Here is a 15,008-nt window from a genome sequence, read left to right as displayed (position 1 = left end):
AAACAATTTGGAAGGCTTTTCTCAGCATTTTGTCTTTTTTCCTTTGTTGCTATACAAAACTTTTTTTTTTTTTTTGGCCACTTGACATTGGGTAAAAAACACTCAGACAAGTTTGTTCCATTGTACATGAAAATGCTTACAGTGCATGGTATTCAACAGTGTGCTTCTTTTTTTGTAGTAAATGCTCGGAGAGAAGTAAATGTCCATTTTTTGTTATTTTTGAAAAAAGTTGACTTCTTCCGGCTCGCTCACAAAAACTGAGTTTATAATGTTTTCACTCTCATCAGGGTTTTGGAACAGCCCACAACCCTGAAAAATATCACCACTGTACAATGAAATGTACACCACCTAGCTCTCTGTCTCGCTCTCTGACAAACACACACACACACACAAACACACACACACACACACAATGCATGCTCAAAAGCTCATACATGCTTAAAAGGAAAAGAAAAACCTGACATCCTTGGATACATACATGTAAACAAAATTATATAGTACACACAGAGGCACACATACCGATAGCCCCACACACACACACACACACACACACACACACACACACACACAAACACAAGTGCACACACACACACACACACACACACACACACACACACACACACACACACACACACACACACACACGGGTGTTCTCAAAGGGGGCAGCTGGATTCTTACTGTATTATGTAACAAAATGAAGAAAGAGTGGGAGACATGCAAACAGTGAAAGAGAGAGAACAGAGGTTGTGATTGTTCCTGTCGAAACATTTTCCAATCCTTCAGAGCACAAAGGCTATTCTGTCTCCTCTCTTTCACACACTCACACACATTCTCGCATGTAGTATTCCTGTGTTTTATTTCATACACTCACACAGTATTAGTTCTCTCTATTGTGCTTGCTTACTTACATACACAGAGGAACACATGTATGAAATGTTATATCCTAACCCGTATACACTTTACACATGTATATAATTTATCTCTGGCAAACACACATACACACAGTGCCGTGTGCAGTTGGAGCGGAGCGACAGCCAATTGCATTTCTGTTAATGCACAGATAATAAGGGCAAAGGCAGTTTTGTCAAAAAAAATCATGAAGACATGAAGTGGAAGGAATCTTTCTTGTTACCAAACAGACTAAAAATAGGCAGTGAGGAGAGGTGGGAGGGTTAAAAGAGAAGTCAATAAATGAAAGGTTCAGATTTCTTTGACTTTGGCAATGGGGTATTTTTGTAGTAAGACACAGTTGCAAAGTGAGTGGGGCTATTTTAAGCACACTGACAGTTGCCACACTTTTTGAGGGTCACAAATGTGATTAATTTTCTTCTTTCTTTGCTTATATATATTTTTAATAATTATTTTTATTATATAGTACTACTACTACTTAGCATGACATATCTGGTTCTTTGATTTAAAGGTCCCATTGGTTATAGTGCAAACATTCAACCACAGATTAAAAATCTGTTACTTGCACTGCTAAACGGTTGTTGGAAGCTAAAGATTATGCTGTTTAGAGGATTAAAAATACAATCTGCAGCTAGGATCAATTCACTTTTGAATTCTCACAATTTTGGATGATATCAGCAACTACGACACTGTTTTGTTTTCAATTGACAAAGTATTTAGTAAAATTCCCTACAGCTCTTATTAGCACCTGTGACTGGCTTTGTCTCCAAAGCAATGGCAGCCAAATCTCATGGGTATTATCATTTAATATTAAGAGCCATCCACCATGCCAAACAGATAAAACATTATTTTTCAGAAGCATAGTTTAAGTAATTAAACGTGGAGGGCATTACATAAACCTATAGTTTGGAAGAGATAGGGCACAGCTTCTGTGCAAAATGCATTCGAAAAGTTCAGCCAAAGCTATTATGAGAATTGAGCAGTTTCAGTTGGCCATCGAGTGGGTAACAGCATGTATATGCACCCTTTCAGATACACCCACAAAGATAGAAATGCACTGGCACACTCATGTACATGCACATTAGAAACAGAGATGCAATACAACACAGCCGAACACACAGAAACATGAACAAACATCAAGTCAAACACAAACTGCATTGTTTCATGTCCTTATGTTATCTGTGCTTGCTGGCCCTGTTCTGAGAATGAGAATGTGTGTGTGTGTGTGTGTGACCTGTTCCTATTCTGAACAGCTTGCTACCCTCAGCATCCTGACAAATTCAATTTCTATGTTTGCAGACGATGCTGTTAACTTTGTTTATGATCTCAGTGCCGCAAAAGGGCCAGTCTTCCCTACAAAGCCAAACAGCAGTAACACTTTATATACGGTAGACATCATTTGAAGGTCCTATGTGGAGCATTTTCAACGTCAGTTGTCAAAATTGTTGTCGTAGCTGGTTATAAGTGGTACTATTGATATTTGGAGTTTTTTTTTTTTTAACTTAAAGCAACACTATGTACCAGACAACCTGTAGGGGGACCGAAGCGGGAAAAGTTACATAGTGTTGCTTTAAGACTGTCGCTTGTGTACCCTGTTGCTTCCTGTAGCAAAGACGGTGTTGCTTCTTTTTGACTTTTGTTCACACTTTTCTTCTTGACATACAGTAGGCAGCATATGTGGAGCTAGCTACCTATTTATGAATGAAGTCAAAGAATAATATACACCTAATACCACCAAACATGCTTCGCTATGCTTGTATATTTTACAATCCATAAATGAGCAACAATATGGTGGAGCCTTAAATTATGAGAACAAGGAGTGTTAAGCATTAATACTAAAATACATCTTGCAAAAATAGTGTAATGTGTCAGTGTATGTCTAGCTCTTTAGTTACTGTATGTTGAGTCAACACGGGACTTAAGTATTAACTCCCCGGGCGAATTTTGATTCATACCAGTGAAAATTACAAATTGACCCTATATTACACTTTTGTCTGTTTAATGTGAAGATAAACCATGTTGGATAAATATGTTCCTACAAGCCTTACATTTAATCTACCATTTGTTTGAACTCACAGGCTTTACTGTAGCTTTGTTTGTTGTTGAAGAATATTGCTTTATTCCTGTTTTGTGTTAAGCAATTATCCTCAAAAGCTGCTGCAGAGGCTTACAGTGTGAAATATAGTTTGGCTGCTGTGACAGGCTCCTTCACATTGTTTGTTTATGGCAATTATACTACTGTTTCAAAATATATGTGGTACTGAATTTCTCCTAAGTGCTTCGCATAGCACCTTTTAATGGCATACATATGTTATTTCTGATTATTGTGAACCTCAACCTTTATCATGAGCCCTGCTATTTAGCTACTGCTCTTCAACTTTGTAGGCCAGCAATGAGCTGAGGTGAGATGAACCCAGTGCTCTAAGTCAACTCTAGGGACCGATTGGGAACTCTCCCAGCAATTTGCAAATAAAAACCACAACCCCAATAAAAACCGGAAAAGGGTCAGTAATCTCTCAGAAGGTTGCAGGAAAATGTTTTTTCTGTTGGCATCACAGTTTACTCTGAGGCATCTCCATGAGCACAGCTGTCCAACTGTGTTGCAGCAAAAGTTGCCTTTGCTTATCAATCCTTTCAAGACACAAAAGGAAAGCAATCCTTCCCTTCTTTCTCTTCTTTTTGATGATTGGAAAAAAACAGTTTGGCAGTTGTGATAACATCCCTGTCTTGACCTTGTAATGATGGCACAAATCTCACTATAATCTGTGCTAATTCACTAATAACTGTGCTGATGTGCAGACGTATCCAACATAGAAGTCCACCTTCATGCATACAACCACAGTCCGACACAATTCCTTTATAAACTGTTGGTCCCATCGTCTAGTGAGTGTTGAGGGCCTTTCTTAAAACAAATGGAATCTGCAAACTGAGCAAGGCAGTTTCTCTCTTTTATCAATAAGGTTTTACTTGAAATTTACTAGAATCACTTACAATATTGTGTAATAAGGCAGATCCCTCTGGCAACATTAGCCCTAGACATTTTCTATAAACCTGTGGCCTGGCATTAAAAACAGCTGAAACTACCTAACCCAAAATGCAGGGTTTTATTCTTTTGTTTTAAGTAAAAACAATATTTAAAGAGTCAGAATCAGTTATAGGTTGGTTAAAGGGCCAAGTAAGTGGTTCACGTTGGAACAACACTGCGAGGACTCAAAGCCAGCCTTCAGGAGAGCGTCTCTGGTGGTTTCTCTGCACGGTGCCAGTGCGTTCATCGCGGATTATAGTGTATGACAGCAGTTCAACCCAGTGTGAATGGGAAGGGGTGAATGTGTAAGCATGCAAGTGTGTGTGCCTCAAGGAGTCTCTGTGTTTAAGTAGAATTGTTGCAAGCCAGTGACGTGTGTTTGTGTGTGTTGTGTGTTTGGGCCAGTTCCATTAGATATAACTTTGCGCCTCATCACTAGTTAGAGTATGTCATCTGCCTGAGTTTGACTGACAGATACATCTGTAGACATACACACACAAATGCATTCACTCTGTCTTTTTGTCTGTGTGTTACAGGTCCAGCGGGTGGTCTAAAGTGTTGTTATTGTCCTCTGTGTCGTCGTCATCGTTTGCCAGTGGGTTGCGACTGATGACCAGCTCCAGTCTGTCCCCAGCCTCTGTGATCAGAGGCACCGCCAGGCAGCAGTCAAAGTCCCGCGTCCTCACATGGTTCACCTGGACACAGACAGAGACACGCAGAAAATAGCTGCTATGGTAAAGGGTGCTGCTGTTGGTTAGCTCGCTAACAAACACTGAGGCCAACTACTGCTTAAGGTTAAAGGAGAATTCCTCGTAACTTGGGACTTATTTTTATCGCTTGTCTGTAAGTGGTACGGCTGCACTACTGAGTTACACTGCTGAGTTTGAAATAAATGAAAGGAAATCATTTCCAACATTCTTTTATTGAACAAATTGAACATTGAATTGAATGTAAAAGGCACCATTAAAAAAAAGATTGAGTTAGATTTTGATTTTTTTTAAGGTTTCTGCTGATATTTTCTTTCAACCAACACAAATAAATGTATGTCTTTCGCGATACGCAAAGTGTTTATTGTGCCAGTTGATATAGCGATGATGATAAAAAAAATTATATATTGTGCAGCTCTAGTAAGTAGTAACGTGATGAAGCTGTGTTTGCTCTGACATCCTTCCCATTGAAGTTAAAACAAAACAACATGGTTAAAATGGTGAATTTGAGCATTCATTTGAGGGTGTTTGATTCCACAATTTTTATACAGTCCCCTTATTTTACAGGGACACATTTTTAGAAATGTAGAAGTAACTAATCTCATCATATTTATTATTTGGTACTAAATCCTTTTGTGTTGAATAATGTATGAAGAGTCAGACCGACAGATATGACCAGATTCATGGTATATTTCCTGGTGATGCTCTGCTAGGCCTTTACTGCAGTTGAAGATGACTGACTCTTGCTCATTTTGGGGGCTTTTTGCCATCAGCAACTGAAAGTTAGATAGAGGTTGACTAACTTGACTAACGTCATAATATTGGGACTATGTATGAAAGGGCTTTGAGGTCCAAACTGTGGCCCAGATATGGATGTTATCACCCTCAGACATTAAATAGAACCCCTATCTATCCTCCACTGGGCGTGTCTGCGCTGGGTTCTGGAGGTGCTGCGCCACCCGCGAGCAATCACAGCCATTCAAGTCAATGCTTGATATTCCACCAGCCACGGCGCGTCCTAGAAGCGTGCGTGAAGCAGCTCTCCGCTCCGCTAAAGCTACGCTCCAGGTCTATTTTCACGGGAGCTGCGGGACGTTCGGACAGCCGGGCAGAAAGTGAAACAGCGAGAGCTTCCAGTCAATTTACCAAAAGACACCACTACAACACCACGGACAACGGGAGATTCATCTTGGAGGTGGAAAAACGTAATAGACACCACAGATATTTTTTATCAAGACAACACCAGAAAAGAGAAGGCATGGCGTTTGATTACAGGAGTGCTTGGAGTGGAAGGTAGATACTAGCTAATAAACACATTTACATTTACAGATTGTTCTGAAAAGTGCTTGTAGAGACAATTACATCTGCGAGTCGGACAGGCAAGACGCTCCTGTTCTGAGACGCTCCCGGTGTGGTGTGGCGCGTGACAGAGGACGAAACAAAACTGGAATGCAGCAGACACGCCCAGTGGAAAAATCGAGGTTATCATTACCTGCAGGATCCTGTCGTAGGGTTTGAGCCCGGCTCGGTCAGCTGGTCCATCAGGTCTGATCATGTTGACGTAAACCCCTTTCTCCAAGAAGCCGTCGGACACGCTGAATCCAAAGTCGTCGATCTCTGGGTCCTTTACCACCGTTACCTACGGAAGACGACACAAGGATAGGATGTTGAATCTTTTAACTCTAAGTTTAGAGTAACCCAAGTTTAAACGTGAATGGAAAGAAATGGCTGTCTGTGGCTTAGAGTAAAGCATTAATCTATCCAAAAACACAAAAAACCATATACTTTAGAAAATGCAGCACAGGTTGTCTTTAAGGGCCCAGACACATGCCCATGCTACATATTTTACTGAAGCATGATTAAATGCAGGACAAATGCTTAACAGGCCTCTCCAACAAACAGCAGCTGCACAATACAGTATGATGAACAATAAAGTCAGAGAGAGTCAGAGGGTTTATGCAATTGGTAATGCAGGCCAGATGTGTTGCTAAAAATTATAGCTTAACAAAAAAATGAAAAGGCAGTATTATATGATGTATGAATATTGTATGCTCTTTTAATGAGAAACCATTCAGAGGCTGTAACATTTTGGCTGATGGCCAATGAGCCCATCAGTAAAACAGATCTAGCAGACTTTAATGTATTTTCTCCCTGAGGATAACAAATGCATTTCTCATTCTGGCCATGGGCTGTACAAGTTTAGTTTCAAGTAAAATCCACAGCAGAGGACATGTACTTTCCAGCATAAAGTAAAAAACAAGGTTCAGTATGTCATCGTCTTTGTGAGGTTGCCAGGCACAGAACTGTTAGGCAGACAGATTTGTCAAGAAATAGTTTCAGCATGTAATTCTAAAACCACATATATATTATGTATACAGGTTAACAAACCAGCATATTTTGAAACTTTGGACAGCTAGACGTGAGAATGGTATCAATCTTTTTATCCAACTCTCAGCAGGAAAGCCAATACCGGTAAGCATATTTCTCAAAATGCTAAAAACTATTCCATGAAGCTGAGGCTCTGCACTGAAACCTAGATGAACTAGACCTGTACGGCGACTTTTTATATTGTATCAAGATCTTCATCATGAGTGATATGTTTTTTGTGTGTCATTGCTTATTACTGCTTTGCATGGTTGCATGGGTCAAGAAAATGGCTCCAATCTGTGTTGCTTGACTGTGTTTTGTTGCTTGCATGACTTAATGTACTGAATGTGGATGCTGTTGATGTGTAACTTTACTAATGTCTTGCTGCTTCCTGTCACTCAGCATGCCACTTGAGGAAGCTTATTTTGTTGCTCTAGCTGTTCTGGTAGATTGCAGGGAGAGGTGAGGGGAGTGATAATTGAAGGAAGGTATCTTGCGGCCCGTTGGCTTTTGGATTTTGCTGCTTTCTGTTGCTCTGGTCTCAAAACATCTGGCCAAAGGACTACAGTTGAAAATTAGCCGGCTGGCTAACACTGGAACATTTACAGAAATGTTGATTAATGTGCGTTGTCCTTTTTATAAATAAAGAATAAATAAATAAATAAAATAAATCCAGACAGTCTTTTGAGGTTTGAACTCACTTTGTGCAGCTCCAAAGGCGTCGGGGACAGAATCCCCTGCATCTCCTCTTTGATCCGACGAGACTCCCACGTCCTCTCTGACACTCGCAGTGAGGCCTTCGACTTGGGCTCATGGTGCAGGAGAGGGGATTGGTTGTCTTGGTGGATGTGGGAACCCTGGTGCAGGTGGGCCTCATGGTTGAAATGGGCCTCCTGGAACAGGTGGGCGTCTGGGTGGAATGAAAGGGTTAGTTATAAATTAGATTAAAACTATTTCTACAAGTATAGTGCACTTCTATATGTTTATTATAAAATAATGCAGATAGTGTTCAGGGCTAATTCAAAGTCACTTCCACTACAGGAAAGTAAATATGATTTTAGAGGTATTTTTAGGTTTACTTTTGAAAAAGCAAACAGAGATTAAAAGGAAATGTATTTCTATTGTTGGGGTAAAATTATGGAACAATGTCAATATACATTTTAAAATGTCGCTCTTTTGGTTTTCAAGAAAATTACTTGTAATGCTTTTTTCTGAGGGTTACAAATGTGAATAATTATTTTTTGTTTCTTTAGCCATATCTTAGTGTCTTTATTTTCTTTTTCCTTTGAGGTGGTAGATTTAATTGATGAGAACAGAGGATAGGCATGTATAAGCTTTTGCTACCGCCTAAGCCTTTTCACTCAACAAATGCTACTTTACACAGCAACATGCTTGTACATAAACATTTGTTCAGTTAATTAGAAAGAATTAGTATTAGATTTTGGAGTTTTTTTCTTTCTTTTGTCAGTCCTATATTATGAACTACTCTGTCACATCAGCTGTGGAACTACCTTGGTGGAGTTGGGCCTCTTCATGCAGGTGGGCCTCCTCATGCAAATGGGCACCCTGGTGGAGGTGCGTACCCTGGTGGAGCAGGTTTCCCTGGTGTAGGAGAGAATTTCTCCGCAACGGGCTCATCCTGCTGTGGCTCAGTATGGGCTCAGCTGGAGGCTTGTTGACGCCGTCTACACCCAGACTGATGGCTGTTCCTGTCATAATGGATGCCTGCACAAACCAGAACACAAAAACCCTTAGACGTCAGCTGAAACTGCTACTTTGTGAGTGATACTGATGGTAGCCTACGGTACATCAAGGCCTTGCAATGTTTGATGAGTAATAAAAATGGGTAAGGTTTGAATCCATGCTTGATGCCATACTATCCAACAGGCCATTTGTTTGTGGTAACATTGTTTTTTTTTTCCGGGGGACTGCAGTTTAAGTTGTACTGTAGGTGGATGCTTGCATGCTAACTGACCTCTATCTCTCGGAGTAGTTCTGATTGGCCGCATGTCTCCAGATCCTCAAGCGCCTGACACCAGAAACTGTCATCTGGATCCAACAGAATGCCGTCTGGTGGTTGGCCGATAAATCTGTACGTAGACAAAGATACGCTTGGACAAACACTTCAATCTTGGTCAATCTGCATGACTTCTATATTATGCAAACTGTGTTTATTCTCTACAACACTTAAAATTACGCTAAAACAGTACCGTGGCCTGACAATGACTCATGCATTGTAATGTGAACAAATGTGCACTGCGTAATTGAGTCCACACATTAAAGGCAGAAATCAGTAAAGCATTATCAACAAAGCCGGTGTGAAGACAGAGCAGTGTCAGTATGGGGCAAGGCTATTTGTTCTGGTTAAATCCAACATGAGTAATCTTTTAAAACGTGTCCTTGACTGACCAGATTAATTCACTTCCACTGTGCAGCTGATTTAGTTCCCCCCCCTACCTCACCTTTCCTCTCCACCCCCCATTATAGTGTTATATAAGCCCAGTGAATGTTGCTATCCTCACAAGGCTTAACCTCCTGACTCATGACTATGCATACAGAGACACAAACGCACAGATACCACTCAGTCATGCTCACTGGCAACCTCCACACTGACATTTCCACTTCATCACAAACTCTTGGTGCTGATACTGGAACACAAGCAACCAGAGAATCAAATGTAACCTTTTGTTTTAAACCTAAAACACTGGGGTGTATAATTCAGACACCAGAGTTATGAAGATATGCAATTAGTCAATCGACTAGAGTAAAAGTTTTGATGAATAACCATGCATAATTTAGCAAAACTCCAGTTTATTCTTATTCTTAAATGTAAAGATTAAACAAATATTTTCCCTCTGATTTATATGATTAGAAGATGAACATCTCTTGGTCAGGCCACAGACTAAAAAAAAATGACGCCACCCAAACCAGCAGTCAGTCCAACTGGCAGTGAGATGTTGCTGTTCCTAACGCTGGATTTAGTTTATCAAAGATGCTAGCAAAGTAGACTCAAAGCGAGACCTTCCTCCACAACGCTGCGGAGGAGTGAGAATAATGTGCTCTGGTTTAATGGCATTTCTTTAAACCAATCACAATCGTCATGGGCGGCGCTAAGCCCCGCACGGAGCAACGGTGCCGCTGCAAAATAGCCTCGGGAAGGAACTTGTTTTGGTGGAACGTGCTTGTTCAAAGGTTGTTTTAGTCATGCAACAGAAAGCTCAGATTGGACAGATAGTCTAGCTAGCTGTCTGGATTTACCCTGCAGAGATCTGAGGAGCAGTTAACCATAGTCCTCAGAAATCCATCGGAGTTTAGAATTACAACACAAAGAAAGCAGAAGGACATCCGGCCAAAATGAAAGACATCCGGCGGAGTTTCAGGCGGAATTTCTGATGGCACCTGACCAATCCTGGAAGTGGAACGTCGCGGATATAGACTACTAGCAAAGCAACACAGGACAGGAAATTAACACAGCAGAGACGTCAAGATAGGTCGGACCTCCATGTTTAACTATATATCTTTACATGTTACAGTTACAGCTGAAAATGACAACAGAAATGAAAACAACTTTGCCGATTTCACGTCTCAAATTCAATTTAAATAAACTGCCATTTATTGAATGTATTTTTGTGTTGACGCAACGTCACGGTGATTCGGTCTAAAGCATGTTTTCAAGGATACAAGACTGCTAGTTAAAAAGATAACACTAAGTTCAGTCCTACCCAGGTGGTTTGTCCCAGTCATCCTCACTGAAGCCTCCGTCACTGAAAGGGTAGTTCTTCCGGCGTCCAGGAGGAGGCGTGGTGCTGCGCTGCTGCTTGGCACTACGCCACTCATGGGGGTGCAGGGCGATACCAGCTGCCTGGTGGCTGTAGGTACCTGCAGGACCAGTAGAGATGATCATAAATGGCCTGTAACAGCAAATGAGACTAACGGTGAAAAGAACGCTATTCTTATACGCCTCTGCCCGGGTCTGATTTTTCCCGCAAAGTCACAAAATGATTCACGGCAGGTAAACGGCGCTACAGTAACACATTCTGACGCGTCACAGATTTCGGCGTAACACCGGAAAAGCCTGTGTTAGTGAGTATCCAGCCAGGTAAAAGGTAGCAGGAGGTTTCTTTATATAGGCCTAATTGTATTCTAATGTTATCTGCTGTAGTTGTGGCTGATACTGGGGAAGGACCATCACAGAAAAGAAGGAAATTAAACGAAGAACAACTGAAAGTTAAAAGGGAAAGTGAAAGACAACTTTGGTCGGGCTTTCAACAGATGGAGACAATTACGGGAATGTAAATTATTCAAAAATGTCCCTGAATTGGCCCTCAGGTATGTAATATGTCTGTTTCATTCATAAAATAACTTTAGCATGTGCGATGTGGTTGTACGCCAGAAGCCTAGATTAAATGACGTCCCCCTTCCATTTAGCGCGTACGTGTTATTCCTTTTACTCAGTGTTTGTGTTGGCTTACTATTTTCTGTTCCCTTGTCCCCCTGTACCTGCGTAAAGCTTCCATGGGTTTCATGAAATGCGCTATATTAATCTAAGTTATTACTACGTTGGTTGCTACAACAAACTCTTAATGCTCTGGCTCTTGACAGTGACAGTGATAACGTTGCCCGGTTTAGCTCACGATATATCCAAAGTAGGCTAAGTTACTGTATGCAACACTTGAAATGCAACGATGCATCTGTAACGGATTCTCTTATTGTATAATAATGATTTTCTGTCTGAGCAAAACATTCATCGCAACTATATGACCTCCCGGTAATGCTAACTCAGTAATACTGTATACAGTGGGCAATACAGCACCATATAGAATAGACCTTTACGACAGCAGGTGTGGTAAAAACACTACCGCTTTTGTCCAAAGGGGCCGCTAGAATCAACACAAACTGAAAGTTACATATAGCCACTTTAAGTAAAAAATACTTATACCACAGTGTAAAAATCCAGCATTGAAAAGGTTACTTAAGTTAAAGTATGTATGAATGAATGAATGAATAGTTTATTTTCATGTCCGGCTGCTTAACCAGCCCATCCATTATAGGATTATTCAGACACATTTTAAATAAACACTTTCCTAGTGCTGACACAAAATATGAAATTTACAATTCAACACAAAAACCAGATAAAAACAGGGTAAATAAAATTAGTGTACCAACATAAAGTTAACGTTTCAAAATAAAAGCCTTTCAGATCAGAATAAATTACGGTACAAGTAAGTATGTAAGTATCATCAGGAGTGCGTGTGTGTGAATGTGTTATGTGTTCATGTGTGTCCAGGACAGGGGCTATTCATGTAGGTGATCGGATCCTGGCTATCAACAGCGTCAGTTTAAAAGGCAAACCCCTGAGTGAAGCTATCCACCTGCTGCAGATGGCTGGGGAGACGGTCACCCTCAAGATAAAGAAACAGCTTGATAGTAAGTATGAAAACTGTTAATGGTAACATCCATCAACTTGGTTGTGATGAAACAAAGTGCTATTTATTTTTGTTCATTTCTGTGTTCTTGGTGCTTTATCTTTATAACAATTACCAAGCTATTGACCTGATCTCAGCGGTTTTAGAATCAGCCTTATAGTACACATTCTTTGATCCTGCCATTTTCTTAAAGAACTTTTCTTAGATACTTACAGTCTGTTTTGTAGAAACATGTGCATGGTAGAAGAAGTATTCAAATCCTTTAGTTAAGTAAAGGTACTAATACCACACTGTAAACAATTCTCAGTTAAAAGAAAAACTCCTGCATTGAAAATGTTACTTTAGTAAACGTATGTAAGTATCCTCAGGAAAATGTACTTAAAGTATTACAAGTAAAATTACTTAATGCAGAAAAATACTCACAGTTTAGAAACTGGAAACGATCCAAAACGTTCTGCCTAATCATTTCAGCTGGACTTGTAGGCCGTTATATTGTTGGGCAGATTAATTCATAATAAAACATCTACATTATAAGAATACATGTGTTTTGTGTGCAAACATTTTAACATTTTGTGAAGTAACAGTAACTAAAGCTATCAGATTAATGTAGTGGAGTAAAAAGTATAATATTTCTCTCTGAAATGTAGCGGAGTAGAAGTAGCATGGCATGAAAAGAAAAGACTCAAATAAAGTACAAGTACCTCACTGTACTTAAGTACAGTACTTGAGTAAATGTACTTAGTTACATTCCACCACTGGATATACCCATTTAGGATCTGTAATATTTCTAAGAGCTACTCTTAATATATGTAGCAGTGTATGGCCATGCTGGCCTTTCACCATCTCCATGTTTTAATCCAAAGCTTACCCTGGCTGCCATAGCCGGCGTCCATCCCTGAGCCATCCCACGACTCCATGGCAGAGTCGACGCTGGGTATGGTTGTGGAGTAAAGCTCTGACAGCTTATTGGTCTGTTGGCTGTCCGTCAAATCATCCTCCTCCGGGTCACTGAGCTCATTCTCTGTGGTGTCCTCTGCATCTGCTGCCTTCCTCTCCTCTCCATCTTGGGGAGAAAAAGTTCAAAATTAGATTTGTCCGATAAAATGATCATCAAATGGCAAATGAGTTGATTGCAAGTCATCACAAGAGGCACATGTTCAGTGCTGGAATGTAACTAAGAACATTTACTCAAGTACAGTACTTAAGTACAAATTTAAGGTACACGGTACTTTACTTGAGTCTTTTCCTTTCATGCCACTTTCTACTTCTACTGCACTACATTTGAGAGAGAAATATTATACTTTTTACTCCACTACATTAATCTGACATCTTTAGTTACTAGTTACTTTACAGATAAAGAGTTTTTCACACAAAACACATGTAGTTTATAAAATACGATGCTTTATTATAAATGAAACTACCCAACAATATAACGGCCTACAAGTCCAGCTGAAATGATTAGACCATGTTTGGATCGTTTCAAGTTTCTAAACTGTGAGGATTTTTCTGCATTGAATGCTTTTACTTTTAATACTTTAAGGTCATTTTCCTGATGATACTTACACACTTTTACTCAAGTCACATTTTCAATGCAGGAGTTTTTCTTGTAACCGAGAATTTTTGAGAATTTTTTAGTGTTGTATTAGTAGCTTTACTTAAGTAAAGGATTTGAATACTTCTTCTACCATGCACATACTCCTACAAAACAGACTACAAGTATTTAAGAAAAGTTCTTTAAGAAAATGGCAGGATCAAAGAATGTGTCAAAAGGGTCAGGTCAGGTCAAAAGCTTGGTAATTGTTATAAAGATAAAGCACCAAGAACACAGCATTTTACAAAAATAAATAGCACTTTGTTTCATCACGACCAAGCTGATGGATGTTACCATTAACAGTTTTCATACTTACTATCAAGCTGTTTCTTTATCTTGAGGGTGACCGTCTCCCCAGCCATCTGCAGCAGGTGGATAGCTTCACTCAGGGGTTTGCCTTTTAAACTGACGCTGTTGATAGCCAGGATCCGATCACCTACATGAATAGCCCCTGTCCTGGACACACATGAACACATAACACATTCATTCACACACACACACACACACACACACACACACACACACACACACACACACACACACACACACATAGGTAAGAGGACACACACATAATGCACAATTTAGTACTATGAATGAACAGAGAAAACTATTACAAGGAGAGATCAGGTTAAGATAAGCCATGGAACAGTTGAGATCAGGTAAGATAAGACATGGAACAGTTAAGTGGATGGACATGATTCCTCGAAAATCCCAGTTTATATCAGCTCTAAAGGGAAACAGTACAGTAGTACACCAATAGTACATTTCTTACAGGTTGTCCGTTTGTCCCATTCTCATGAATGCGATATCTCAGAAAAGCCTTGAGGGGAAAGCCCGACGCAAGTGTCTTTGCTAGTTTAAGACCGATGCCATTGTCAATTTCCCGTTCGGCGCCCACGTCGTTTAAATAACAAATGCAGCTGCGCCCATCTGTGCGCCCATGGGCGTGCTGGTCTTACAGGGAGGTGTGTTCAGGTGCATTC

At 40.2% G+C, this 15,008-nt stretch overlaps 1 protein-coding gene across 8 annotated transcripts in view; it reads right to left on the bottom strand.

Annotated features, from left to right (window-relative positions):
* Window positions 1-3,882: 3,882 nt before the first annotated feature.
* Window positions 3,883-15,008, bottom strand: part of LOC116034505 (glutamate receptor-interacting protein 2-like) — a 379,804-nt gene continuing 368,678 nt past the window's right edge. For all 8 annotated transcript variants that reach the window (XM_031277187.2, XM_036002038.1, XM_036002034.1 and 5 more), the window contains 8 exons: window positions 14,342-14,481; window positions 13,303-13,497; window positions 10,731-10,887; window positions 8,984-9,098; window positions 8,520-8,733; window positions 7,710-7,918; window positions 6,134-6,280; window positions 3,883-4,629 (listed from right to left, as the gene is read on the bottom strand). In XM_031277187.2, the coding sequence (XP_031133047.1) occupies window positions 4,465-4,629; window positions 6,134-6,280; window positions 7,710-7,918; window positions 8,520-8,733; window positions 8,984-9,098; window positions 10,731-10,887; window positions 13,303-13,497; window positions 14,342-14,481 (1,342 nt within the window). In that variant the 3' untranslated portion in view covers window positions 3,883-4,464. The remainder of the gene's footprint in view (window positions 4,630-6,133; window positions 6,281-7,709; window positions 7,919-8,519; window positions 8,734-8,983; window positions 9,099-10,730; window positions 10,888-13,302; window positions 13,498-14,341; window positions 14,482-15,008) is intronic.

Source organism: Sander lucioperca, chromosome 6 (assembly GCF_008315115.2).
Source record: "Sander lucioperca isolate FBNREF2018 chromosome 6, SLUC_FBN_1.2, whole genome shotgun sequence".
Taxonomy (NCBI): domain Eukaryota; kingdom Metazoa; phylum Chordata; class Actinopteri; order Perciformes; family Percidae; genus Sander; species Sander lucioperca.
Note: the sequence above shows the minus strand (reverse complement) of the source record. Positions and strands in the feature narration are given on the sequence as shown.